General features: G+C 42.9%; 1 protein-coding gene across 14 annotated transcripts in view; it reads left to right on the plus strand.

Annotated features, from left to right (window-relative positions):
* Positions 1 to 27,378, plus strand: part of PLCL2 (phospholipase C like 2) — a 148,970-nt gene that overhangs the window by 58,823 nt on the left and 62,769 nt on the right. For 9 of the 14 annotated variants that reach the window (XM_083467878.1, XM_083467873.1, XM_083467874.1 and 6 more), the window contains 2 exons: positions 10,779 to 10,850; positions 16,189 to 16,779. In XM_083467878.1, the coding sequence (XP_083324004.1) occupies positions 16,468 to 16,779 (312 nt within the window). In that variant the 5' untranslated portion in view covers positions 10,779 to 10,850; positions 16,189 to 16,467. Of the gene's footprint in view, positions 1 to 10,778; positions 10,851 to 14,752; positions 15,173 to 15,866; positions 16,075 to 16,188; positions 16,780 to 27,378 lie in introns of those variants that run through there. The other 5 variants (XM_083467872.1, XM_083467868.1, XM_083467877.1 and 2 more) reach the window with 4 other exon arrangements.

The following is a 27,378-nucleotide window of genomic DNA, read 5'->3' on the forward strand; positions in this document are numbered from 1 at the left end:
CTCCAAATAGCTGCTTCCAGAGTTTCCTCCAGAGAAAATATTAGCTGCATGAGATGCCTAGTGAACCAAATCTCTATTTTGGGCAGTGGAATAAAATGAATAAAAAACAGAATAAAAGAAGCTGCTATTGTATACATATGTGTTGCAAGAGCATCATGCTTAGCTCAGTGGTGCCTGCAAAAGTTTCCTGCTTCAGTCCCTGGCACTGTGACTGAAACCCTAGAGAACAGCCCTCAGTCAGTATAGACAATATGACTAGATTAATCAACAGCCTGATTTGATGATAAGCAGCTCCCTGCGATCATCACTCCCCTTTCCTTCTCCAAAACATATTGTGGAATCAGCTACCAGAGGAGCAAGAAGAGGTGTTGCTGGCAGACAGTCTGCTAGACTCACATATCCCTGGAGATTGTGGATAAAGCTGTGGGAAGGGAAGGGGGATAGAAAGAGAAATAAGGCCAGAGGAACAAGCTGCTGGGAGGAGCTCTTGCAGAGTGAAAAATGTCATCATGGCTGCTGGAATAGGAAAAGTTTCAATGGTGGTGATGGCAAGGTTCAGGAAGGAGATGTCCGGTGTAGTTTTATCCATCTGTACTTAGAAGTAGTTTGTTCAATGGGATATACGTTGGATTGCGGCCTTAGTTGCATCAGCTGTCATCTTGTGGCTCTTAAGCGTGGGGACTTGAGATGTCTCATTGTCCCTTTTGTCATTTTTGATTGTACAAAATGTAGTTGTGCTTGCACTGCAAAAGGACACAAGCCCCGCCAAACACAATTTTTATTAGCACTGAGGCTTGTAGGATGAACAGCAGACAATGTCTTCCTATTACTTAGTACATTTCACCCTCAAGTGGAGTAGCTGTGCTTCCCTTTGTAATATGTTCAGATTTTGCTAGGCTGGTGACTAAGGAGAACATATCACCTTGAAATCCTTTAATAATATTCCTTGGCTGAGGTAAAAGCAGAAAACCGCATCAGAGCAAAAGGGGGAAAGCAGAGTAGCCCAATGGCTTCTTTGAACATAGCATTTTTTAAAATATTGCTGTACATTTGGGGAGGGGTGTTAGTCTGCATGATGCCTGGCTCCTGGATCCAGCAAGGGCTAAAATCTAATGGAGGATTCAGTTGTTGAACTAGCCAGGCTAGTTAATGGGCCTAAGTGTGGCTTTGTACCAGAGGGCAATGGGCAGGTCCTGCTTCCCTCACCTGACTGTTAGTTAGAAGGACAATGGCTAAAATTATGTGAGCTGGGCTAGAAGCAGGCAGAAAGCCAGAGAGTGAGAGCCATGCTTGATTTCTGCTTGAATCCAAGGCTCTGAGGATGGGAGAAGCAAGACCTTCTGGGGTTTTAATGCTGTAAGTCCTCCCCCTGCCATCATAGTCTCAGGTTGTATATATGTGCAAGTAAATGGGTGGACGCAGGTGGCGCTGTGGGTTAAACCACAGAGCCTAGGACTTGCTGATCAGAAGGTCAGCGGTTCAAATCCCTGCGACAGGGTGAGCTCCCGTTGCTCAGTCCCTGCTCCTGCCAACCTAGCAGTTCAAAAGCACGTCAAAGTGCAAGTAGATAAATAGGTACCACTCCGGCGGGAAGGTAAATACCGTTTCCGTGCGCTGCTCTGGTTCGCCAGAAGCAGCTTTGTCATGCTGGCCACATGACCCAGAAGCTGTACGCCGGCTCCCTCGGCCAATAAAGCGAGATGAGTGCCGCAACCCTAGAGTCAGTCGCGACTGGACCGAATGGTCAGGGGTCCCTTTACCTTAAGCCATATAGCATAAAGACCACAATCTCTGCTGTCCCTCATTCCAAGGAAACCGAATCCTAGGAAAATACCTGGAATCTCACACTGCTCAAAGATTGAGCAATTTGGATTAACCATTTATTCTGCGCAAGGTGCACTCCAGGAGAGAAACAAATTCAAAACAAAATAGATGACTACACACAACGTGTGTAGTTGTGTGCAGATCTTCATTACCATGTGTAGGAACACTGTCTTATACTGAGTGAGTCCCTTCATCCATCTAGCTTAGAATTGTCCACACTGACTGTTTGCAGCTCCCCAGGATTTTAGATGGGGGAGCCCTATTTGGAGATGACAGAGATTCAACCAGGAACCTTCTGCATGCAAAGCAATATTCTACCATTGAGCTAGAGGCCTTCCATTGTAGTTTGAGAACTCCTGGTACGGCAAAATAATAATAATAATAATAATAATAATAATAATGGCTGATAGTGAAATAATACCTGCACCCAGTGGTACAGGGGCAGGGGTACGCATACCCCTAAACATTTTATGAATCAAAGTTTGGCCTCATTGAAGGGCAGTATTTCAATATGTGTGGGAAAATGAGAGTACCCCTAAACATTTTTTTTTGGGGGGAGCACTGCTTGCATCTATAATTAGGGTTTCAGTGGTGACAAACAAAGGATTTATTTGGAGTTTGGTTATTTACCATTACAAGATATTCCTCTGTTTCTCTTTTTGAGTATTCCCAAGGATACTAATGCCCTTGATGAGGAACAAAAAATTCTTATCGACATTGAAAAGTTCTACTGCTTTGATAAGCAGCATGCTTTCAGTCCCCTTCTGTTGTGTACTTGCTCCTTAGACAACAGATAAATGTGTGACTACTGTACACTGTTTACAGCAGGGTTAGGAATATTTACAAAATATAAACAGAAAGACAAGGCCTGAGCTTCTGATCCCAAGGACACTGGGCTTCACAGGAGGACACACCATCTGGCTAAAATAAGCCCACACAATTCATGTATTCAGTGTTCTCCTTCCTTGGCTTCTCTGTTTTGGCTGATACATTTGAGTGCCATTAGGAGTATGCAGTGCTCTGTATACAGTATTGGGAAACGATTTTGTTGCACAGGAAACCTTTAGTCCTTGTGTCTAAATCTCTTCTGTTAATAGTAGGTCTTTTTCATTTCCTCTCTGTTCCTCTCTACATCTCATTGACTCATTATAGACAGAATGTTTCTCAATCTAGAATCTGAATACTCCTCCTTCCCCCTCTGGCTTGTGTGCTGCTTCTAACCTCACTTGCTGAAATTCCTCCTTTTCCCTTTCAGTGCTAACTGTGGTGAGCATTACAGATGCAATGAGTTGAAAACTCAGGGTACTTAGCTTTAAACTGGAGCACTATCTGTGGTTAGCATTCAGGTTGAGGCAACAGCTGCTAACCATTAGTGCTGAAAAGGAGTGAGATGCTGAAATCAAGTGGCAGGGAGTGTGTGAACCTCAAGAGGAAATGGGAGGAGTTTGGGGAATCGTACCTGCACCAAGCCACTGATATAAAGTAGGCGTATTCCAACAGACCAGTGTACCCTTTCTCCTTTTTCTTCCTTCTGCTGTTCTCAGATTCCTCTCCAGTGGACTTTATTTATTTCCATTCCCCATTCATGAATTTTATGCTCCCTATGCATAAAACAGCCCCTTCCTCTATTTGTCAGGCTGTCTTTTTATCCTCCACATATGTTCAAAACACACTTATTTGAGGAGGCATCCACATGAGCTGTTTTGGCCAGATTCAGTCACAGTTGTTATTCAAACAAATGAACAAAAAAATGGCTGGTTGTAGATGGAGGAGCTGATTAAGGTTTTCATTGTTGGCTTTTGTTTCAGGATCTGCTGTTAAGATAGGGTTGCCATATTTCAAAAAGTGAAAATCCTGCCAAAGTCTACTGTTCCAACCTGGGTTTCTATATGTCCAGATTTTCCCGGACATTGCAGCGCTTTCTTCCCGGACACTGTTTCCGATGGCTAAATCCTGGCTGTGTCTGGGAAATTCCAGACATATGGCCACCCTAGTTAAGATCTTCTGCAATCCTCCTTGTAGTGTCCCAGATTTCTTGAGGAACACTGAGTTTGCAGGCTTGCATTTGAAAAATAGCAGATTCATATACTTTTGAACTGATCATCTTAGAGCAAGTGGTAGTAAAGGGATCCTTCTCCACAACATCATTCCAAAATGCCAGTCTCTATAAAAATAAATATGTGAATATTTATAAATATAAATAAATAAATATGTGAATACGTCAAGGAATGTACATTGGAAAGAATACTAAAGCTTGTCTCCTGCCTCTGGCAAACCCAGTGTAGAGATGAGGGGAAATGTTCCCTCAACAACTTTACAAATTATGGCCTATTTATTTTGCCCTATAGAACTCAATGGGGCGCGGGTGGCACTGTGGGTTAAACCAGTGTGCCGCTTGGACTTGCTGATCAAAAGGTCAGCGGTTCGAATCCCTGTGACGGAGTGAGCTCCCGTTGTTTGGTCCCAGCTCCTGCCAACCTAGCAGTTTGAAAGCACGCAGTGCAAGTAGATAAATAGATACCGCTCTGGCGGGAAGGCAAACGGCTTTTCTCTGCTGGCCACATGACCCGGAAAAACTGTCTGCAGAAGCGGACAAACGCTGGTTCCCTCGGCCTGTAAAGCGAGATGAGCACCGCAACCCCGGAGTTGTTCGCAACTGGACTTAATTGTCAGGGGTCCCTTTACCTTTACCTTTATAGACCTCAGTGCAGGCTATTTAATACAACGCCAATTCACAAGGCAGCATTGCACAAGGCTGAAGGTCTCTCTGGTTCTAGCCCAAGTGTTCCTGGCCACTCCCATTTTCGGCCATAGTGGCAGAGCATCTAGTATCCATGACCAGCACCTGGTGTGGAGACTGAAGCAGAGCCAGAAAGAGTTGGAACAAACCACAGTGAGGGAGGGCTCCTGCACTCAGTTCCTGCTTGTGGGTTTCCCACAGACATCTTGTTGGCCACCATGAGAAAGGATGCTGAACTTGATGGGCCATTGGGTTGATCCACCAGGCTGTCCTTATGTCTTTACAATCTCTTGGAGAACTCAAGAAGATTGCTTTAATTTCCATTAATTTTTCCAAAACAGACATTGGGCCAACTAGCCTATAGCTTTATGCCCCCTCCCAATTACCTTTAATGCTAATACTGTAGCATCAAGATCTGTCCTTAAGAGGAAATCATAATCTATGTTTATGGTTGGGCAAAGGCAGGCATCTCAAAGTGTTTTATACTAGGTTTAATCAGTCCTGTCTCATTTTCTTTTCAGGAGGTATGTATCATATAATACTTCAGAAGCCATTTGACTAAAATAGAATGATGTAACTTGTATGCCACATATCAGACTGATACTAATTCCTTTGTGATCCTTATCACTTACTCCCATTGGAGTATAGTGCGTCATCAGCTTTCAGACTGGCAAGATAATTGCTAACATCAGAATGGAGAAACTGTACAACTGAAATGAATATGTGTCAGATTTCCATCTTCCTTTAGGAGGCTGGGCAAGAAGAAACATGGAGATATGTGCTATAGATGTATCCATGAATGAGGAATTCTCAAAACAATTTTCTTTTCTAAGAACCACTGTGATGATTGTTAACTTTTGACTGGAGCAACTTATATTCAAATAGTGACACTGTATCTCCTGACCAAATGAAAATGGTATTTGAACCAGGGATGTAAGATATCAAATTAGGACTCTTCCTCTGAACAATTTACAAATAGGTTCAGTGATTTCAGATATGTAAATTATAATGGCGATAATTTGTTTCATAAGGTTGCATCTGCAGAAATAATGAAATTGGGTTCCTTAGCTGAAGAACATGAAATAGTCATACAATATTAGGATCCAGAGATCTAAACTCAGGCATAGGCAAACTCAGCCCTCCAAATGTTTTGTAACTACGACTCCCATCATCCCTGACCACTGGTCCTGTTAGCTAGGGATAATGGGAGTTGTGACTTAGGTTTTAGTGGCAACCATGCAAATAATGCCTGTATGCAAATAAGACCCATATGCAAAACAGTGACTAGCCTATCAATGGTACTTTAATTCCTAGAAAGGTTCAGTATTGGAATATGTGTGTAAGTCATGATGACTTCAGGTATCTTCCTGCAAATTACCCAGCTCAACCCAGCTTATTGTCTATTTACAAATTCAGGGATAGGAAGCTCCATTTCCTGCCACCTTGTCCTCCCCTTCAGTGTAGCTTTAGAACAAAACTTTCCAAACTGTGTGTTGCGACACAACCCATTAGTTTGTCAGCTACATTGTGTAGGTGTGTCATGTGAATGCTCCCCATGCTGCTTCTGGGGCTGGAAAGGAGTTAGTTTAATTTCCGGCTTGCTAGTAAAATTGAATTACTTTGTTGTGAAATGATGCATGTCTAAAAAGTGTGTCACCAACTGAAAAAGTTTGGAAATGTCTGCTTTAGAAGATGAAGCTTTTCCACCAGCATCTCTAGGCAGAGAAACCTGTCAGGGGGAGGGGGGGGAAGATGGCACTCTCCTGCTACACCGTGCAGCTGCAGTCAGCTACATACTGTTTAGAACCACACCATTGTGTGCCATATTACCTTGGGGTTTCCTGCAGCCATACCACAGTATGCGGGTGGCGCTGTGGTCTAAACCACTGAGCCTCTTGGGCTTGCCAATTGGAAGCTTGGCGGTTTGAATCTGTACGATGGGTTGAGTTCTCGTTGCTCTATCCCAGCTCCTGCCATCCTAGCAGTTCGAAAAGCACACCAGTGCAAGTAGATAAATAGGTACCGCTGCGGCGGGAAGGTAAACAGCATTTCTGTGTGCTCTGGTTTCTGTCGTTCCGTTGCAACAACTCATATCACCCTAATCATGGGCCCTGCTGGATGGGGCTGATGGGAGTTGGAGCCCTATAATGCCCCAAGGGCCACTGCTCTTCCATCCCTGTTTCAAAAGTAGACAAACCCCTGTTATTGCCTTCAGGTTAGCACTGTACGTATGAAGTTTTAAAGCAAATCTAATTATTGCAGGGATCTATCTCATGACTTTATGAATGCTTGCCTTTTCAATACTGCACTGTGTAACCTAGGCATTGCTCAGAATTAATCTTCAGAGGGTCTGAAGATAGAATCTGGTATATAGCTTCAAAGTCTGATACATAACTTACAATTTATTAACATTTATGTGAAGAAAATTACTTTTTCTCTCTCTCTGTTTCTCGCTCTCAGCTGTAAGTGTGTGTGTGTGTGTGTGTGTGTGTGTGTGTGTGTCTCTCTCTTGCGACCTTGCTGGTCTTAGAGATTTCAAACAGGGAATGAGACAAAAATCTGTATCTATTAATAAGTCAACCTAGAACAGATTTGTTATCCTCATCTTTTCAGGAAAACATATGTGTTTCAGTTTAAGTGCATGTGGCTCAAGAGTTGATTCTCTGGGGTGTGGTTTTTTTATTACTTCTGCTCAAAAAAATTAGCAGGAAGTTAATTTATAACCATCATCATCACAAGTACAAATATGCAGAATCCTAACATTTGATGATGATTATGATAAGGCTGTACTTGAACAATTGTTCCCCCTCTTATCAAAAACAATACACAGACTGTATGGCAAATGCATCCTGTTTATGATTGGATATTGTGGCCAGGGGTGGAGGACCGGGGGTGCGGGTCACCCTGGGAGTCACCACTGGGGGGGGGGTGACAAAATGACGGGCGGCGCTCACCGCGGGGTCTGCAGCGCACTCGAGCCACACATCTCTCCTGGGAAAGATGCAGTGGCTTGGGTGTGCAGGCTCCACGCTACCCAAACGGTCTGCCCACTGCCTCCCCCCCCCCAGCTGTAGGGCAGCTGAGTGGGAGGAGGCAGGCAGACTCTGGAGGCCCCACGGTGCATCCAGCCACTATGGAAGGCTCACCCCACCCCTGGGTGTACCGCCCCAGGCGCCCGAGCGGCTTCCTCTGCCGCTGATTGTGCCACTAGACAACCATTGTGGCACCTGAGTTCTGATGCTAGACACAAGACAAGGACTTCAAGATTTGGTTTGGACATCAATTCAGTGCTTTGAAAAACAACCCATCTCAGTCAGGAACGCTTTGTAGGATGGCTGATTTGCCTTAGGGTCTGCCCAAGTTTGCTTTGCTTCCCTTTTGACAAAAGTGGATGAAATCTGCAGGTATGCTACCCTTCTGGAATGAATAAAGCCTGCCAAATTACAGGCAAATTGTGTGTGTGTATGTGTGTGCAGGGCATCTTCTAAAGTTCAAATTTCCTTTTCCTAAAGGGGAATTTTTAGAACTTATGGTATTTTGGGGTGGAATTGGATGACATTTACAGGCCAAATTGAAATTTCAGAATGATAGTTGCAATGGTTTACCCTCAAGGGCAACCTTCACAGTTTTAGGGTGTTTTCCTAGTGCTTGTGGGCAATTAGTCTAAAAATTGAAGACTTGAGATTTGTGCCCCGGGGCAATAAGCCTGCCAAACTGTAGAGAAATTGTTCCAAAGGCTATCATTACCTTTAAAGTTGGTTGAAGAAAAGAATTAAAGGGATTTGCTGTCTGGGTAAACCCATTCCCTCTGATTATAACTTGTCAGCTCTCACTTTGCTCTTTCCCTGTACTGATGTTTAATGTCCTTTCCCCCATCACCCCACTCTGGTGTTTTCCTTATATGATAAGATTAGAGACTCCCAGTTCACTTTTAGCAGACACTTTGCAGCAGTTTTTTTGATGTTTAGATTGCTGAGGCACCACAAGGTGCTCCAGGAGCCTGCGTTGAACTCATACAGGTTTTGCTTTGTCTCTGAGAAGTCCAGAGTCCCTCTGAGGCAGTCCACTATGGCTTGAGAGTCTAGATTTGTGCAATCCCAGACAAAACGGGTTTAATAAACCAGTTCAATTGCAAATTGTAGTTTGGGAAGATTGCTTGTTTCAACGATCCATAGTCAAGATTAACCATAGTTTAGGGCCTGGAAGTACAGTGGTGCCTCGCAAGATGAAAATAATCCGTTCCGCGAGTCTCTTCGTCTAGCGGTTTTTTCGTCTTGCGAAGCAACCCTATTAGCGGATTAGCGCTATTAGCGGTTTAGCGGATTAGCAGCTATTAAAGGCTTAGCGGCTAAAAGGCTATTAGCGGCTTAGCGGCTTAGAAAAAGGGGGGGAGCGGGGAAAAATCGGAACAGTCGCAAGACGTTTTCGTCTTGCGAAGCAAGCCCATAGGGAAATTCGTCTTGCGAAGCAGCTCAAAAACGGAAAAACCTTTCGTCTAGCGGGTTTTCCGTCTTGCGAGGCATTCGTCTTGCGGGGCACCACTGTAAAGCTAAGCTGCGGTTCATTGAAAAGGAAGTCAATGCTTCTGATCTCCTCAGTGTAACTGTGCCAGAGGAGTTAGGGAAGGGGAGAAGCAGCATGAATACAAGGCTCAGGCACTAACACTAAATCTCATCACAATTACAACATGTCCTTGCTTCCCAAACTTATTTCATTGATGCTTGTTGGCATCACAGATTCATTAAGCATATATTCAGAGAGATTTATAGCTAGACATCTTTTGCCATGAACAACTGCTGCAAAGGATAATCTCTTTATGGCCAGCATGCTTTAGGAGCATTCTGCCAAAGTTTAATGTTAATGCTGCAGCTCTTACAATATCCGTTATTGTGCTATACTGTACTGATGCAGAAGTCAAATTTTGTTATCAGTCTGATCAGCAGTGGCAAGGAGATTGTTCTGTACTTGCATTTTAAGTGGCAAAATGGCTGAAATCATTACTCATGTTCACTGCGCTGCTGGAGAGGCTACATGACAAAGAATTCTAATAACTTGGGGTTCCTGCAGCTTTTAAATTCAGAATTTTAATTTGAGGCTAATGAGGGAGAGACTGTTTGTCCAGAAGGGTTTGTAGATCTAAAGATGTTACTGTAAATCCATACTTAATTTCAGCCTTCCATTTAATTTAATTTGTGAAGCAACACAAAAAATAAATCCAGCCCAATCTGTGGATTTATCACTAGCAATTTAGGCATAGTTTTATCTATTTCTTGATGATTGCATTGATCCCCAATAGTTAGGATTTCAAATGGTCTGGAATTTTTATATGAATTGTTCTTATAATATCTGATAAAAAGTGTGCACATTAATATATTTGTAAGATTAATATATAGGACTACCGAATCTGTTCAGAAAACAGTTTGAATAATAATATTTATGCATGTGGAAAGCTAAAAACAACCAATTATTTTCCCTAGAACAGGCATGACCAAATTCGGCCCTCCAGATGTTTTGGGACTACAACTCCCATCATCCCTGACCACTGGTTCTGTTAGCTAGGGATGGTGGGAGTTGTAGTCCCAAAACATCTGGAGGGCTGAGTTTGGTCATGCCTGTTCTAGAACATTGGATGTATGGGATAACTAGCCTCATACAACCAGTATGCTTAAATCTGATTAATGCATGAAGGGAATGTATGAAAGGGTTAATGCCATTGAGTGAACTGCCCTGCCATGCTTAGCTCACCTTGGGAGGGACTAGGTAATCAAGCCTATTGTTCCCCCAGTCTACCTAATAGGCTTAGCATGTAAAGAGGTCTGGGCTGGTTTTTCCAAGTTCAGACCACATGGTTCTAACAAGCCTCCCTTGAAATCTTATACCAATAATTTAGGAACTTTCACCACTGTAACTAAGCCTAGTAACTAAGCCTGTGTTTTCTGAATGCTGTATGGAAAAGCACACGAACCCAACCTTTGGACAGTCTGCAAGTACACCATTTTAAACTAACAAAATGTGTGGTCTTTTGCTATGCTGGTTGAAGAGGGGAGTATTTTGGAACTCAGGTTTGAGCAGCTTATATTTCCACACTTTACTGCATATTGTGATTTTAAATCTCTGCTGGGGTTCTCTCCACAGAGAGTACTTGCCCCAAACTTGGAGCCATGCAACCAGGAATTCTCTTTTTATATCTATTTTTTTTCCTTGTCACCAACAGGATGTAGAAACAGCACAAACAGTACAAGCAATGAGACACAACCATTGATTTTGGGCCAGCAGCATTTATTAGGTAATTGACTGGTTATTTTGTTATTGATTAGTTCTTAATTTTGTTATTGGTTTTTTTTTTAAAAATGTTAAATGAAAATGACCTCTTCTCTGCTGTTAGTAAGTGCATTTTTCTAACTACATTTTCTTAAATGCATTTTCTACAATGCATTTAATAGTATATTCTGGGTGTAATTTGAAATTATTAAACAAGCTAAACTAAGAGTTGTGGTGGAGAAAAAGACACACCAGATAAAATTACCTTCTCCATCCAACTCCTAAAAATACAAGGACTCTTTCAGGGTCTTGCCAGGGAGAGCCAGTGTGGTGTAGTGGGTAAGAGTGGTAGTCTCGTAATCTGGGGAACCGGGTTTGTGTCTCCGCTCCTCCACATGCAGCTGCTGGGTGACCTTGGGCTAGTCACACTTCTTTGAAGCCTCTCAGCCCCACTCACCTCACAGAGTGTTTGTTGTGGGGGAGAAAGGGAAAGGAGAATGTTAGCCGCTTTGAGACTCCTTAAAGGGAGTGAAAGGTGGGATATCAAATCCAAACTCCTCCTCCTCCTCTTCTTCTTCTTCTTCTTCTTCTTCTTCTTCTTCTTCTTCTTCTTCTTGCCTTGAAAATCTAAAGGGTCCATGAGGCATTTAAGAGGGGAGATAAATTTTACAAACCTATTTTGAACCAATAAGCAAAATCCACCAGGAAGCCAGGAAGGCAAGGCTAGGATGGACCAGAATAACAGTAGCAAGGCTCTCTCTCCGTGTTTTGCTGCTGTGGTAGACTAGCAAAGGGAGTCCTAACCAAAGCCAAGGACTTAACTCTCTGGACACAGCTCACAGACACTCCATCAATAGTAGACATGCTGCTGAATCTTATGCATGTTCCATCAGACGTCAAGCCAACTTAATTAATTGTAGACATGCTTAAATTGAGGTGGATAGACTTGTAACCTTGGAATGTTAGTGTACACTGTAATGTATGGTGGAATGTGCCTAGTGACTATTTTAATACATTGGTGTCCACCAACAAAGGATTTTTAATTGTACAGTGCTTTTCTAAATGGAGAAATAGGAAACAGAAACTTACTGAATCAGAGGACTGACATGGCTGAGCATCAATGCCATTAAGACAATGTTTGTCTCTTCCATTTGTCTTCTAACATTTCATCTCCCTAGTTTTCACTCCTGACTCTTGCTGTCTTTCAGCAGTGGGTGCACAGCATGTTCTTTCTGTTCTTTAGTTATCTTGCCGATGTCCTCTATTCTACTCATCTAAAATGACTGTTACTAAGTTTTCAGCTATCTTTCTTTCCAAACAAAATCTATTTTCTATCCTAGTCAACTTGTCTTCTGTCTTTTAAATGGTTGATATTCCATCTCTTAGCTTCTTTTCACTGTACTGGGTCTAAGTTATGGGACTGGATATGGTGAAAACTGCACATTTGATAGCTACAGTATATACGCATAGCAAAACTCAGCTTCATGCTGCTCTACGAGTGACAACCAACAAGCCCCATTTGAAGGTCATGTGGAGGCTGTGCAGTTTGAATGAAGATTTGTTCAGAGGGGAGGGCAAGGTACCTGCTTTTTCCAATAACACCCCTTGTGTTGCCAGTTGTAATCTCTGTGTCGGTTTTCCCCCCAATTGCTCAAAAAGTTAATGCATCACAGAGCAGACTTACAAAAACACACAGCTATACAAAATTCCTTTTTTGAGAAGTGGTTTCCTTTCATTTCTCACATCAGTGAAGGTCTCTTGGGAGTTTTATCCTCCATCATCTCAATTATTATTTTGAAAAGACACTTGTCTTATAAAGCAAATTATAACATAATTACTGTAAGTAAGTCTTTGGGGCTATTATTTCATTCCTACAGTATTTGTTATAGACTTACTTATTCATGTTTGTTTTTGTTATTTATTTTGTCATGTTGCAATGCATGTACTTGTACGTCAGTGATTTTTTTTAAAAAATGTCCTTTGAAAAGCCTTGCTTCTTCTTTCTGTTCTGCATTTTCTCTCCTATAGGCAATGACACAGCCCATCACTTATACTGACCCCCTGTGGATTTCTGTGTCTCTTTCAAACTAGTCTCCGTCTGTTCCAGACCTCTTTTCTTCACCCCGCTTTTATCCTTTCTTGCTTCTGCCTTGTTGTACATTCAGAAATGGTTATATGCTTGTTTACTCAGAAGGAAATTCATGAGTAATCCTATCCTATTACTCAGAAGGACATTCCACTGTATTCAGTGGGGTTTACACCCTAGTAAGTGTATTTAGGATGCAGTCCTGCTTTTCCTTCTTGAACTGTGCTAAAGCTTGTCTATCAAGTTATTCCATTCCTTTTTTAAACACTCTCACAATATCTGTTTTCTTTTGCAAAGTGTTTTCAGGGCCATGACAGATTATTCAGTTCTGCCATGTGCTGTTAATATTGCAGTTGCTTTATCAAACCGTCTAATCTCTCTTTCAACTTTATCTTCCATGATGTCACTTAATGTATTTACTCAAATTCATTTAGCACAGACTCATTTAATGCAGATTTGTTCATTGCTCCTTAACCAACTTTGAGATGCTTAGTGTAGATTATCAAGGTCAGTGGTTCCCAACTGGTGGTCCATGGACCCCAGGGGGTCTGCATAGCCCACTCGGGGTCTGTGGCACCATTCACATAACTAAAACTACCACAGGGATACCAAAGTTTTCAAAAGTAGGGAGTCTGTGGCTTGGTTTTGGAAAAAAAAGGGGTCCTCAGTCGTTAGCTAATTGGGAACCAATGATCTAGGTAGCAAAAGAGAGTGAGTGAAGCAGAGGTGTTTCCTTCCCCAAACCCTTTTGGTGTGTGTTTGTATTAAAGTTAGTGAGTAAACAGCAAGAGGGGTAGTAGCTATAGCACATCAATTAAAACAAAAGTGAAAGAGTGAACTCTTGTGTGACTGTTATGCTGCCTGTTTTCACAGGATCCCTTTTGTGTTTTTGTACAGCATGCAGAAGGCTGGAAAATAATTTATTATTAATATAATTATATAATTTACCTGAAATGCCAGTATGCTTGTATAAGGGCAGGCTTTGTGGTCATTAAGTGGCTGGTAGACTTCACATCAAGAATGTGCTCTGGGCTGTCATGATGTGGTTGGTGTATGTAAAGCATGTGTAAAAAACACATATATCCTTGCTTTTTTATCAGCACACTTATTCTGTTGTTTTTGTTTTGTCTGCTCTCTGCCTCTTTTTGGAAGCGTCATCTATATGTCCTTGAGCATACGGCATGTACACACATCCATTTCAATTTGATTTACACTTTGGAAGCCATTAATGGACAGGAAAAGGATTGATTGTCCAGGAATGTGACTCTAACCCAATCCAGATGGTCCGATGGGTTAACCACTGAAAGTCCTGAGGGCATTTTTACAAGTGAAGCCGAGAATGCATTTTAGTCTGGAATGTATCACTTCTTCTGCGCATTATTAGCGCAGGAGAGAGCCAGTTTTAAATGGAACGCATGTTCTAGCCAAACGAGGCTTTAGATTCAATCACAGAAGCGGAAAATGAAAACAAAACAATTAAACCCATTTGTGAAAGTGCCATGTCACACGCGGTTGTTCGCATCAAGGTAAAAAGTCTGGTTTTAAAAAACAAAATAAAATGAGAGACCAAGGAAAATAGCCCTGGAAGAGGACAGGAGAGGAAGGTGTGTTGAAAAGCAAAAAAATTAGAGGAATATGAAGGAAGAGCACTTTAGGCTGAGTTCCTTCGCCATTAAAACAACCCCAAGCAACTGGTTATTTGGGGGGGGGGATAAAAAGGAAGGGGGTGTCTGTGAAGGCAAAGCGCCAGGTCACCCCGAGTGGGCAACATTTGCCTGACAGATTGGCTTCTCCCTCCCTCGGCTCCACTGTAGTGTGTTGGGCTTGCCGGAGGGGGTGCTGGGCGGCTGCCCAATCTGAGCGGTGCTCGTCCGTCTGATTGACAACTGGGTCGGGCCCAGCCGGCACCGGTGCAAGATACGCACAGGCAATTAGACGGAGGCGGGGGCTGTTTTCGCGGGGCTTTTCCCTGCCTTCCCACAGGCGGGGGCGCTCCGGCGTCACGCTCGCAGCTGCCCCTTCACCTCAGGCAGCCCAGGAGGGAAGCCGCGGCAGCCGACGCCCGCCACCCTTTCTCCCAACGGGTGAGGCAAGAGACGGGGTGGGGGAAAGCAAAGCCCAGGCACATGAATCAGTCTCTCGGCGCGTATCCGGCTTCAGGCAGAGGCGGCGACCATAGCGGGGAAGCGGGAAGGGAGGGGACGCCTGCTCTGCGGCCGTGCCGAGAGCAGCGGCGGCGACTCTGTCACCTTGCCGTGGAGGTGTGCGCATTCTTTGGACGGGGAGGGAGAGCTGCTGGAAAGGTTGCGGGAGGGAAAGGAAGGCGGGAAAAGTGACAGCTGGCCGAAACAGCGCCTGAGCGCGGGGAAGGGCAGTTTGGGGGACCCTGCGCGCGCGCAAGAGAGAGGTGCTGCCCTGGAGCCCAGAAACCGGGGAGGGGCGCGCGCGCTCTTGCTTGCCTGCCCGGTGGCGGGGAGGGGCAGGTTAAGAGTAGCGCGTAAAAATGCCCCTGGGTGCTGGAGGAAGAGGGACGTGTATATGTGTGTGTGCACAAGGCGGCTCTCTGCGTGTGCTGACTTTCTCGCGCGCGCGTGTGTGTCCCCCGTGTCGGCACAGGTGAACGCTTCCGAGGCGCCACTGCAGTGCCCTCAGCTGCGTGTGCAGCCGGTAGGAGAGGACACAAAGAGGCGGGACGGCTCTCCGGCGAGGAAGGGAAGGAGGCGCTCCTTGGCCCTCCGCGCACGCGGGAATTATAACGGCGAGCGGGAGGAGGACGATGCAAGCAAGCATCGATATTGTGAGGAAGTGACTGGCCGCGCGACTTCCTCTCAGAGCTTGCTCGCTCTCCTCCCCGCCTTCCAGATAATGCACAAATAATCACCGCTGCTTGGAAGTCGCTGTTGGTTTAGTAGCGACGGCAGCAGCAGCAGCAGCTGCCGCCTTTTTTGCAAGGGTGCTGCGCCTCGCGCGCGCGCCCGTGCCTCTAGCTCCTTATGGGGGGGGAGCTCTCTTGTCTCCTCCCCTCCCTCCTCCCTCGGGGAGAGCGCCTTTGTTGTTGTGTTTCGGGGAGGACTCCTATCCTTCACCTCTTCGTGCACGCCGCGTTGCGTGTGTGTGTGTATGTGTGTAAGGTAGTGCATCGCCGCCCCACCGGATGCATGCAGTACGTCGTATTTTTTACAAAGTATGTTATTGTTTCGTGCGCCTCATTTGAGAGCTGATTGTCACGTTTCATCCCGCCCCCTCTCCCCCCCTTCTCTCTCGTTTCCTCTCCCAGGTGCTGAAAAGCCACGGCTGGCGCTGGCAGAACCGGGATCTGTGCGATCGCTCCGGCGCTTTGCAACCTTTGCAGTTTGACCGACGGTCGGAGACGGGAGAGTTTTGCAACCCGCCTCTTTAGAGCCTTTGCATATATCGGGGAGGAGAAAGAAAGAAAGAAAAAGCGGAAGGAGAAGCCCAATCATCATCATCGCCGAGCTGCTGCAGCAGCAGGAGGAGGAGGAGGGAGAAGAGAAGGGTCGTCGATATTGTTGCTCCTCTAGAACTGGCGAGGCTGATGGCGGAGTTTGGCAGCAGAGGGGGTGGCACCAGCAGTGGGGGCATAGCGTCCTCCCCAAGCCCTGCACACGGGAAGGTAGCCTTCAAAGCGGGAGATGGGGAAGGTGGTGGTGGTGGAGGAGGAGGTGGGGTTGCAAGAACCCACTTGGACAGTGCCGGCAACGGGGTCTCCAATGGAGACTGTGCTCTGATGGGCACCAGAGAAGAGACAGAGTCTACTCAGTCTGGCAGCCCTGCCACAGAGAGAGGATGTCCCACCCTGCAGCCAGATGGCAAACCTGGTCACCCCAAGAAAACGAGCATCATCAAGGTAAGAGTATATGCTACCTGGGGTTCTCTGCTATTTGGGGGTAGGAAAGGGGATGATGGAACGGGACATGCACAAATGCCAGGCTCCAGGTGAGCCAACTCAGCCGTGTATGTAGCAGTAAATGTGTCTGCTGACTTGTGCAGGTGAACACACAGCTTTAAAGCAGGGAGAGGACACAACCTGGCCATTGAATTTTGATTATATGAATGTGGAGCTTTGGTGCCTGTGTCTGTATAAAGAGGTAAAGTTGGGGGCATTGTGGGGGGGAGCGAGAACTTGTGCTTCTGAAATGAAAGAAGGAAGGAAGGTACTGCTGCCTAGTTAAGTACGGAATCAGCTTGCCATGCAGAGATTTCAGACTACGCAGGTTTTTGCTGATTCTGTGGGATGCTGGGTGCACCTGTGCAGAGCAATTTTGTACCCTGTTGACAGACGCACAGCAAGTGATGTGAAAACCAAGGATAAATGACGTGGGTGAGGGGGAAGAAAGATGACCGCCCTTCTAAAGGTGACAGCGCATCCATCAAGAGACTGTTTATGGCAGCTTATGCCTATAGTCTTAGCCTTTCTTAATTACTTTCTAGATATTATTGTCACATATCAAACAGGTACGGGGAGATAAGACAATGCTGGTAGGTGAATAATAGATTTACAAAATGAAGTATTCCTGGTTGTAAGTCTGATTAGTTTTAAAGAAAACAGTTGGTTTATTTTTTTTTAAAAAAGTGACAGTAATCTGTCTTTGATCGCTACAGGGCATAGGATTCATAATAGCTGAATGGCATATAACCCATACTGTTAGTTTTAAACACAGATTAGCTGCATTAAAAGTTACATAAAATAATACAGTTGCAGTATGTATGAATATAGCAAGTCCTTAGCCAATGATATCTCCTTGCTGAGAATAGGTATTTTCAGTAGCGTGTTGTAAAGTGAAATGTTTCTATAATGAATACTCCATTAGCAGCAGATCTCAAGTTGTGCAGCAAGCTGCAGGATCTTGTTTTCAGAATCAAGGGGAGAACAAGGACAGTCAGTGGTAGAGTGCATTTGACAGTCTTGTACCCACCCATCCTGTCAGAGAGAGGTGGTGCAGGTTTGTTAACCACTTGCAGCAGTGTGCTTGTGTGACAAACATCTGCAGCACAGTGGCAAACTTCTGTTGCTTCTTGTTTAGGTATAAATTCAATACTGTATTCATTTAGCCTGCCAAAATATCTTTTGAACCAAGCACAGAGTTAATTTATAACTCTGCAATTGTGATCCCTGGTAGTCCAAACAACAATATAATTGCTGTATTACTGGAGTTTGTTAAATAGTGGTGTGTGTTTTTTTTTAGTTTCTGTAGCAAGCTTGTGCTTCGAAAGGGTAGGAATAAAAGAAACATTTTTTCAAACCATAGCTTGCTTTAAAGCTAGGATTGGGATTCAGAATTTGGTAACTTGAAAGTGGACTTTGCCTTCCACACATCTATGACTTATGTGGTTCATCTCCCTAACTACAGGTTAAAACTGTAGATTTGTTTCCTAATGTTTTTCTTTTTATGATAAAGTGGTATATAAGTATTTTTAGAAATAAAGTTAGTTGCTTTCCTCACTATCTCTTTCGTATTATTACTCCCATTAGTGGTTCAGCATGGTGTGAACTCCAAATATTACTTATTAACATGCCTTGGCTGATAATTATTTTGTATTGGAGTGTCACCCATATTTACAGCCACATCTGATGTGTGTTTACTTGGAAGCAAGTCCTACCAAGTTCGGTGGGAATAGGAATTTTAAATGAACTAAGGTTTGGAATTTATTCAGAATTTGTTTATTGTTCAAGGTCACCTTCATACATATGCAAAAAATTTAAAAGCCCTAGATGTGCAATTTTAAACATGCTGTTGATTATGGATATCCATATTGAAGTTTATGCAAATACTTGCCCTATAGACATGCAGCATAAGCAAATAATACGAGTTTTTTGCGTCAGCTGTTACTTTCCATTTAGTTGAACACAACTATATTATCTATTTTACAGTTGGCATTCTTTTTGAAGTATGTGGCTGCCAATACAAGAGTTTGGCAAAAAACTTGTGTAAGTTAGTGGCACTAAAATAATTGCTTCCTTTAGTATAATTTTAACTTCATAAATGTGGATTCTTATTGAAACTAATCTTTGTTTAATGGTGCTTCTACCTGCCAAGTACACCTGGAGCTCCTAAGTTATATACTAAAAACTGATGTTGAAATGTAGGCGCAAATATGATAATAAATGCCTGCTTATGCAAATAATATACTGTTGTTTAAGCAATGCCCACCATACTGGCATTCTGAGCCTCTTCCCTCAGTGTAGTCTATTACATTTCTATGAACAGTGGCTAGGCTTTTTGAGAGCTGGAGTAAACAATTTTAATCTTACGAAAAGTATGGGCCTGCAAAAAACTACAGTGCTCTGCTTTGGTAGCAGGCTTTAGGATTTGGCTGTAGTGTTCCAGTTCCAGCAGAAGTCGCCGTTTTATCCATTGTGGAACCTGACCCTTGGTTTGTTGCTAGGCTTGGCTGCGTATGTAAAATCATAAGAACTGTCACCACTTTTTAGGGACCCTGTGCTGTGCTCGGGATTTGTAGTAAGAGGATTTCTGCGTTCAAAGGGCTGGCTTGTGTGCTACGTCTCTGTGGTAGACCGCTTCTGTGTTGCAATTTTACATGCCCCATCTGTAACCCTTAGAGTTGTTTTACCACGTGGGCACTCCTGATTGCAACAGGAGTTTTCAGTGCAGCACTTTATGAAACTAAATGGCAAATGGAACCTCATTTGATCATTCTTAGAATAGTGCTTTATCTGTGATGGTGTTCATCTGGCTGAAGCTAACACAACCATTTAGGAGTGGGATGTTGCACGACAAACTTCAACTCTGTTCTGTATATTGAAGTTTTATGCATATGTTACTGATGGTGACGATGTTATACAATATGGTTTGTTTGTTTGTTTAATTAATTAATTGGGAGTCCCTACTTTTGCTGTATACAAGTGCTCTGCTTACATTTACATTATCACTTTTTAAAAGCTGGACAGTGAGCCTGGCTTGATGAATGCTGTTAGCAAACTGGAAAGTCTTTTGCTTTCTTAACCTGTTACTGGCTTAGCCCTCCCTTCCTCCCACTTCCAGATGATTTTGGCATGTAGGACAGCTTGCCTGCATAGCCTGCTGGATTGGGCAAGCACCACTTCTGCACAGAGATCCTGTGCATAGCAAACAATATTTCTAGCTCTCCGCGCAGCAAGACTATTTTTTCTGTTCATGCTTTTTCCTTCCCCCTACTTTAAGTTAGGGTATGTTCTCAATTTCTGCTGGAGATAAATGCCACAAAAGGCAATGCATTAGTAACATTTATAATGCAGTAACCTATTAAAGCTTCACTTTCTCATTGTAACACAGTTCCTGCATGTTTTCATTCGGAGTAGTTTTTAAAACAAGCAGTTAGGAAGGAGATGTCTTTGCCTTAAAAAATATAACAAAAATATTTGTTATATCCTTCCCCGTCCAAGTTGCTTGAGGTAGCAGATGTGGTTCTCCTCTCTTTTTCCCCATACAGCAACAATCGTGTAAGAAAGGTTAGGCTGAAAGGTAGTGACTCTTTCAAGGTAACTCAGTGAGCTTCATTGGGTGAGTTGGGAATCAGAGCAGGGTCTCCCCCAACCTTAGTCTGAAACTCTTACACCTGTACTGCATTGGCATTCTTGTTTTTACTCCAATCACGGAGTTAGAAATTATAGTTGAATCGACATTTTGATTGACTAACAGCACATCTGAATGTACATACCATTTACATGTGAGAATCCTAGAAGTGTAGAGTTGGAAGGGACCCCAAGGGTCATCTAGTCCAACCCCCTGCACTGCAGGAATCCTAACTAGATCATACATGACAGGTGGCCATCCAATCTTTGCTTAAAAACCACCAGTGAAAGAATGTCAACCACCACCTCTCGTGGGAGTCTGCTCCACTGTTGGACAGTTAAAATAGAATTTGGTTATCCCAAAGGAACAATACTAAGGACACTGAAAGTAGAAACTTCTGAAATGGAATAATGACATCTTTTTCACAGATTATTTCATCATATCTCATATGTATGTATGTATGTATATATGTATATGACTATAAAGCAGGAATAGGTTACCTGCCAGATGATGTTGGACTACCAGATTCCTACATCTTTGACCATTGGGCATGTTCATTAGGCCTGTTGAAAGCTGGAGTAAGCAGCACCTGTAGGGGCACAGGTACCTCATCCCTGCTGTAAGGTAACATGTTAGGATTGCTTTCCCCCTTTTGTTATATGTACAGTACTAGGACAGATAGACAAATTAGAAGTACCATTTTCTTTCTTTTCTTTCTTTATCCTAAAAAACCCCATGATAGTAGCTTCTATGGCCCAAGGTGTAATGAACAGAGCACTCCAGAACTTGGGCTCCTTTTCCATATTGATCTGGGAATGGAGGTGGGGAGAAAGGAAAATGCCCGGAAGAAAATGACCAACAGTTTTTATTGCTAACAGTTGTTCTATCCACACTCAGCCCTAAATGCTTATAATCACTAAAACAACTTCATCAGCTCTTTGATATATAAAGAAAGTGCAAATAATTTATTGCAATGTGTCAAGCTGGCTTTGTTGTGGCACTATGTTACAACAAAACCAGGAGTTGAATGACTCAACATAGTCTTCATTTGTTTTAAGAGGAATTGTTTAGTCTGTGCAAAAATAATTCTATCACAAAGGACAGGAATTCATCAAGTTGGTTGTCAGCCTCTGTTTAGACTGGACCTAGCCCTCCAATAGGTCTTGCTGTTGTTACTTGGAGTCCTTCTTTGTTTATACAACAGCCACCTAAACCTCAGGAAACAGAAAAAATGTTTCCAAAAGTACATACTTTTCAAAGTAGTAAAAAAGAAAAGAAAAAAGAGCACACCAAAAAACCAAACCCAGATATAGAGCAAGTATTTTATGTTAGCAATCATCTCAGGTTCAGAAACAAGTTGACAACCATATGTCAGGAGTGCTCTGATGGTGTTTCCTGCTTGGCAGGGGGTTGGACTCGATGGCCCTTGTGGTCTCTTCCAACTCTATGATTCTATGATTCTAAGTTAAATACTGTAAGACTGCCCTAAATGTATATATGACATAAAATATTTCATTGCTAAAATACAACTTCAGACCAGTAAACAATATTTACCGATACTTGTGATGCATTTTATAGATGTTTAGCAAGAATGTAAGGCAAAGGATTAGATCTGGTTAAAAAACTCAGTTGACATTTTAAGGTTGCAGTCCTGTACATGTTTAATCTTGGGGTAAGTCCCATGGAAGTCTGTGGATCTAACTTTTGCATCCAAGATTTCCTAAAGCTTTTTTCAGATGATAACAAATAAAATGACCAGGTAGGTTTATTAGTGTGTTGGTACTAATTCAGATATAGTGGAAGCCAATGTACAAGGAGGTGAGTCCTATCGTCTTATGAAAGGGATATTTCAATAGGTCTTACAATGCTTTTCTTAAAATGGCTGGCCAGCCAGGTTTTGCTAGTGATAAAAATGACTTGATTTCCTAAGCTCAATAATTTTGATTGAATTCTTTAGGAACTTGCTTCTGCTTAATCATGTCACGCTGGTAGAGAACTACACACTGTTTTCTATCTTGAATTTCTTAAAATTATATTTAATTCTTGGGGTGATTTATATTCTTTGTTCATCTCCTTTTTTCTCTTGACTGTTGCAGGTGATTCTGTGATGCTGTGCCCTTTTGACTTAAACATGCAATGTGTTGGTGTGTTTTGTTTGGTCTTGTGTTTTTGTGGGACAGGGTTGGAATGTGTTCTTATTCGTGTATGTGTGAAGATGCCATCCCACTGCCAAGTGACAGACCAGAAAGGCATTCATAGCTATGTTGTGGTACTAGGAAATAGTAGGTGTTACTTCCTTACAGAGTCCAAAAGCTTGTTTGAACTGTTTAGTAGTAATATTCTATATTATGCCTCTGAAAAAAGATCATCTTGATTAGGAAACTTAGCTTTCAGCTACGGTTGGATAAATTCATTTGCATATGACCAAAATTGGTAGAAAAATGTTTCACAAGGCTGTCCTTGGTATTAATAGCAAAATAAAATGCTTTTACACTTTAGGGTTGTATTTTGCAGCTTGAATCACAAAAATAGAAATCACATTCATACAAAGATATGACTGTTTCAAAGGCTGGATTGGCATTCTTTACTGTCTGTAATATTAGACAGGAGCCCAGCTGAATCTCCTTCCACTAACACACCAACCCGACCCTACCAAAAAGAGAGGTTTGTTAAAGATAGTGCTGAAATTAGAACCCAGGTCTTCCCAATCCAATTCTACTTGGCTGTTGGCAAGATCACACTGCCTTTCAACTCTGCTGTAGAATGTTGGCTTGAGAAACAAAACCTAGGGTTTCTGCTCTTCGTAGTTGCAGAAGTCATGTTCAAAATATGAAGAATCCTGTGAGCCATATCCAACATTTCTCAAAAACAGTTGCATGCTTCTAGACAGGTGCTGCTCATGCAAGTTTTCCATAGCATCCACATGGCATCATTGGCATCAAAATGCCACCCTATATTCTGCACCCCCCCCCTTTAAAATGAATTTCTGCACAAAATCCTCTAAATTACAAAAACAAACAATTGCTAACAACCAATGTGCAGTATTAAGCCTCTGTCTGGAAGCAGCTTCATTCTAGATATTCCTGATGCATAGGTCCATCAAAATTCCTCTCTCCCCCCTCAAATACTCTGCCAAGTTTTTAAAGCTAGGTTTGAAGTGTATCTACAAAAGCTGTGCAGTAGCAATCACCAAAGAGGAGTTTGTGGAAAACTCTGGAATGGCATTGTTAACAGTTTGGTGTAGTGGTTAAGAGCTGTAGTCTCGTAATCTGGTGAACCGGGTTCACTTCCCTGCTCCTCCACATGCAGCTGCTGGGTGACCTTGGGCCAGTCACACTTCTTTGAAGTCTTTCAGCCCCACTCACCACACAGAGTGTTTGTTGTGGGGGAGGAAGGGAAAGGAGAATGTTAGCCGCTTTGAGACTCCTTCGGGTAGTGATAAAGCAGGATATCAAATCCAAACTCTTCTTAACAAGGCATGTATTGCCTGACTTTATTCTGGGCTGAGTTTTCCCAATCTTTTTTTTCACTAAAACAGCCAGAGGAAGTTATTTTCAATGCTTCCACTGTTGCTTTTCCACATGGAAATCCTAGGGAAGTAGGCTTCTCTCCTTCATAGTACTGTACTCAAATTGCTCCTCCCTCAAAACATACGACATTGGTGTTTCAGGGTAATGCCCACTTGTGCATGCAGTACCAAGATTGCAGTCGTCACCTGAGGTCAGCACAAAATAGAAGCAATCATTGTGTAATATGAACAGCTACATGCACATTCAGAGCATGTGATTTTACTACCTTAGTGTTGATTGGCTTTTGTCATGCATGCAAAATCTGCATTTAGTTTGTAGAGGAATACAGAAGCTTGTATCCATGTTTCTGTGTGAGTAGTGGGTGGGTTTAACTGTATTCTGTGTTTGTTTGGTTTTTTTACATTTAGATCTTATCTATCTTTCAATGAGCTCAAGGCAGCATATATGATTCTTTGCACTTCATTTTGTCTTCACAACAACCCTGTGAAGCAGTTTAGGTATAGGGTGCGAGATAGTGGCTGCACCAAGCTCACCCAGGAAAACATATGTATCTGCTTGCAGTACATATTTGCATTGTTCACATACCCAAACCTGCCATGATGCTTCTAAAAGACTTGGAAACTATTTTTCTTTCCCCTAAATACATTGTTGTTGTTTTGGGGGGGAACCCAAATGCCCTGTTTTTTCAGCTTTAAATAAATAAATTAAAAAAGCTATAGGGCCCAGCCTTCACTAACCTAGTGGCCTCCAGAAGATTCGAACTACTCATAGGCTGTAATGTAGAGAAAACCCTGAAACAGGAGGGTATCTCATCATATAAGGATTGCGAATAGATGAACTTGTGAATAGATGTCCTTACTTTTTTGTTTTCATTTCCCTTTATGGAACACAGAGGAAGAGAGAACCTATAATCCCTTCTTTCCTCCTGCTATTTCATTGCCCTGGATTCTTTAAAATTGTACATTTTTAGTTTGTGGCTTGGCTTTCCTTCCTCTGAATCTGCTGGATTCTTTTCTTCTACCTGTTGCTGTTATTTGTGGCACAATATGGTAGGTACTCTATGCTTTGGTTGTGGGAGGTCTCATGTAGCCAGAGTTTGAACCAGGCATCGGTTTACAATGCCAGTTCCAGTTCACCCTCGGAACACTGAAGTGACGACTGGAGGAACAGGAATACAGTGGATGCTCGGGTTGCGAATGTGATCCATGTGGGATGCACCTTCACAACCCGCAGCGGCGCATCTGCACACGTGTGGGTTGTGATTCGGCGCTTCTGCGAATGTGCAAAGCGTGATTTAGCACTTCTGTGCATGCGCAACCGCCGAAACCCGGAAGTAACCCGTTCTGGTACTTCCAGGTTTCGGCGGTCTGCAACCTGAAAAAACGCAACCTGAGGCATCTGTAACCCAAAGTATGACTGTACTTCTCTGAATGTGCAGGATTTTCTTGCTGAATTGATTTTGGGGGTTGAATAATGGCAGCTTATGTCCGTTACCACAAAAGTGAAAGACAGATGGGCCTGTTCAGACGTTGTTCCCACTCTCCGGATGGTCATCTGTTAGATACTAAGAGTGGGCCTTTAGGCTTGCATTCTTCCACCTTGACTGATCAGGAATAAATGAGTAGGTTATTACTAATAATCTGGCAAATTGTCATAATAGATTCCTATACAAAAAAAATCCCAGCACTCTCTTTTACTTTAATTTGAAATAAATTACATAACAATTGAGGTGCTAGTCCTACATATTTTTATATAGACATGAATGAAATGTGACTATGCGTCCCTAAGCCTTTTTAGGATTAGGGATTTATGATATTAAAAATCTCTGTATTTAATGTTGTGGCAGATTATGGCTACATTGTGTCTAGATTCAATTTAACCAAATAATTCCTTGAATGAAATCAAATCTATACCTTGCAGCTTCTAACATAAAGACCAGTCGATCTTTTTTATCCACTATTTCAAAAATATTCACTTGGAAGTAAATCCTACGGATTATTTGAAAGTAAGCTCAGTTTTGATACACTTGATATCTCAGTCTAAGACAGTGTTATTTTAACACATAAATGGAATGTGCATTTTCTTCTAAGGCACTAAATCCAGGAGTAAGAGGAGCTGTGATTTTTGTCGCTGCTTCTCAGGCCAGCATGACTCTTTGCAGGGTTATCCCAATGGAATATATTGACTCCTCTTTATGAAGTTCTTCCAAATGTCCCTCTCATGATAGAAGGCACTTTGACCCAACAGAGGCTTCTCAGTGGAACCAGGGAGGGATGTAATTTTCACCTTTCCCCCATGCAGCCCCCAATCTGCTTTCAAGGGTTGGTGGGCCTTTTGCAACAGAATGGGAAGTCATGGAGGGGATAGAATGGGAAGTCATGGAACAGATCAAAATCCCCTCCCTGTTCCTTTGGAAGACTCTACTGGATCAAGGGGCACTTGTCAGTAGAGGACAACCATGGAGTACAAGCCTAGTATGTTTAGTAAACCAGTTCCAGCACAACTAAGTAGAAAGCTGTTCATTCTTGATCTATTTATTATTTATTTATTGAATTTATATACCGCCCTATACCTGGAGGCCTCAGGATGGTTCACAGAATAAAATCAAAATATAAAACCATAGAATACACTACCAAAATAAAAACAACAACCCAGTAACCCTCCCCCACCCTCCAAAAAACCCACCCACATTTTAAAAGGGCATAAGATGTTAATCAGATCAACCAAAGACCTGGTTAAAAAGGAACATTTTTGCCTGGCACCTAAAGGCATATAATGAAGGTGCCAGGCAAACTTCCCTGGGGGGAGAGCATTCCATAGACGGGGAGCCACTGCAGAGAAGCCCACCAGATCTCTCGAGGAGGAGGCACACAAGGAAAATGACCTCAGAAGATGATCTAGCAGGAACAGAAGTTTTCTTATCCAGAGAAGGCAAGGGTTGCTTAGTCCTGATCGTTGACTGAGGCAGAAGACCATAATACTTGGTTCTATAAGACAACAGGGGGTAAGTAAAGGAGCTGTACCTGTGGTAGTCCTTAGTAAGTCGCTTTTGAAGCAATATGGTATACTTCATTGGGAAACCAACTGAGGCTCTGGGCTTCCTAGCAATAGAGGCTGAATTTGATTGCAGGAGATCAGGTTCCACAAATGGCAGGGCATTATAGAACTTAATATGGAACGTGAGATCTGGATGAGGTGCTTATAGGCTTCCCAGAGGCATTTGTGAGAGCAGCATGCTGGACTAGATAGGCCTTCAGTCTGATCCTGCAGGGCTCATGCTCTTATGAGGTGGTTGTCATTAATAATAATAATAAAAATAAAAATAAAAATAAAAATAAAATAAAATAAAATAATCTATATCCCGCCCATCTGGCTGGGCTTCCCCAGCTACTCTGGGTGGCT

Source organism: Podarcis liolepis (assembly GCF_965112155.1).
Source record: "Podarcis liolepis genome assembly, chromosome: 12".
NCBI lineage: Eukaryota > Metazoa > Chordata > Lepidosauria > Squamata > Lacertidae > Podarcis > Podarcis liolepis.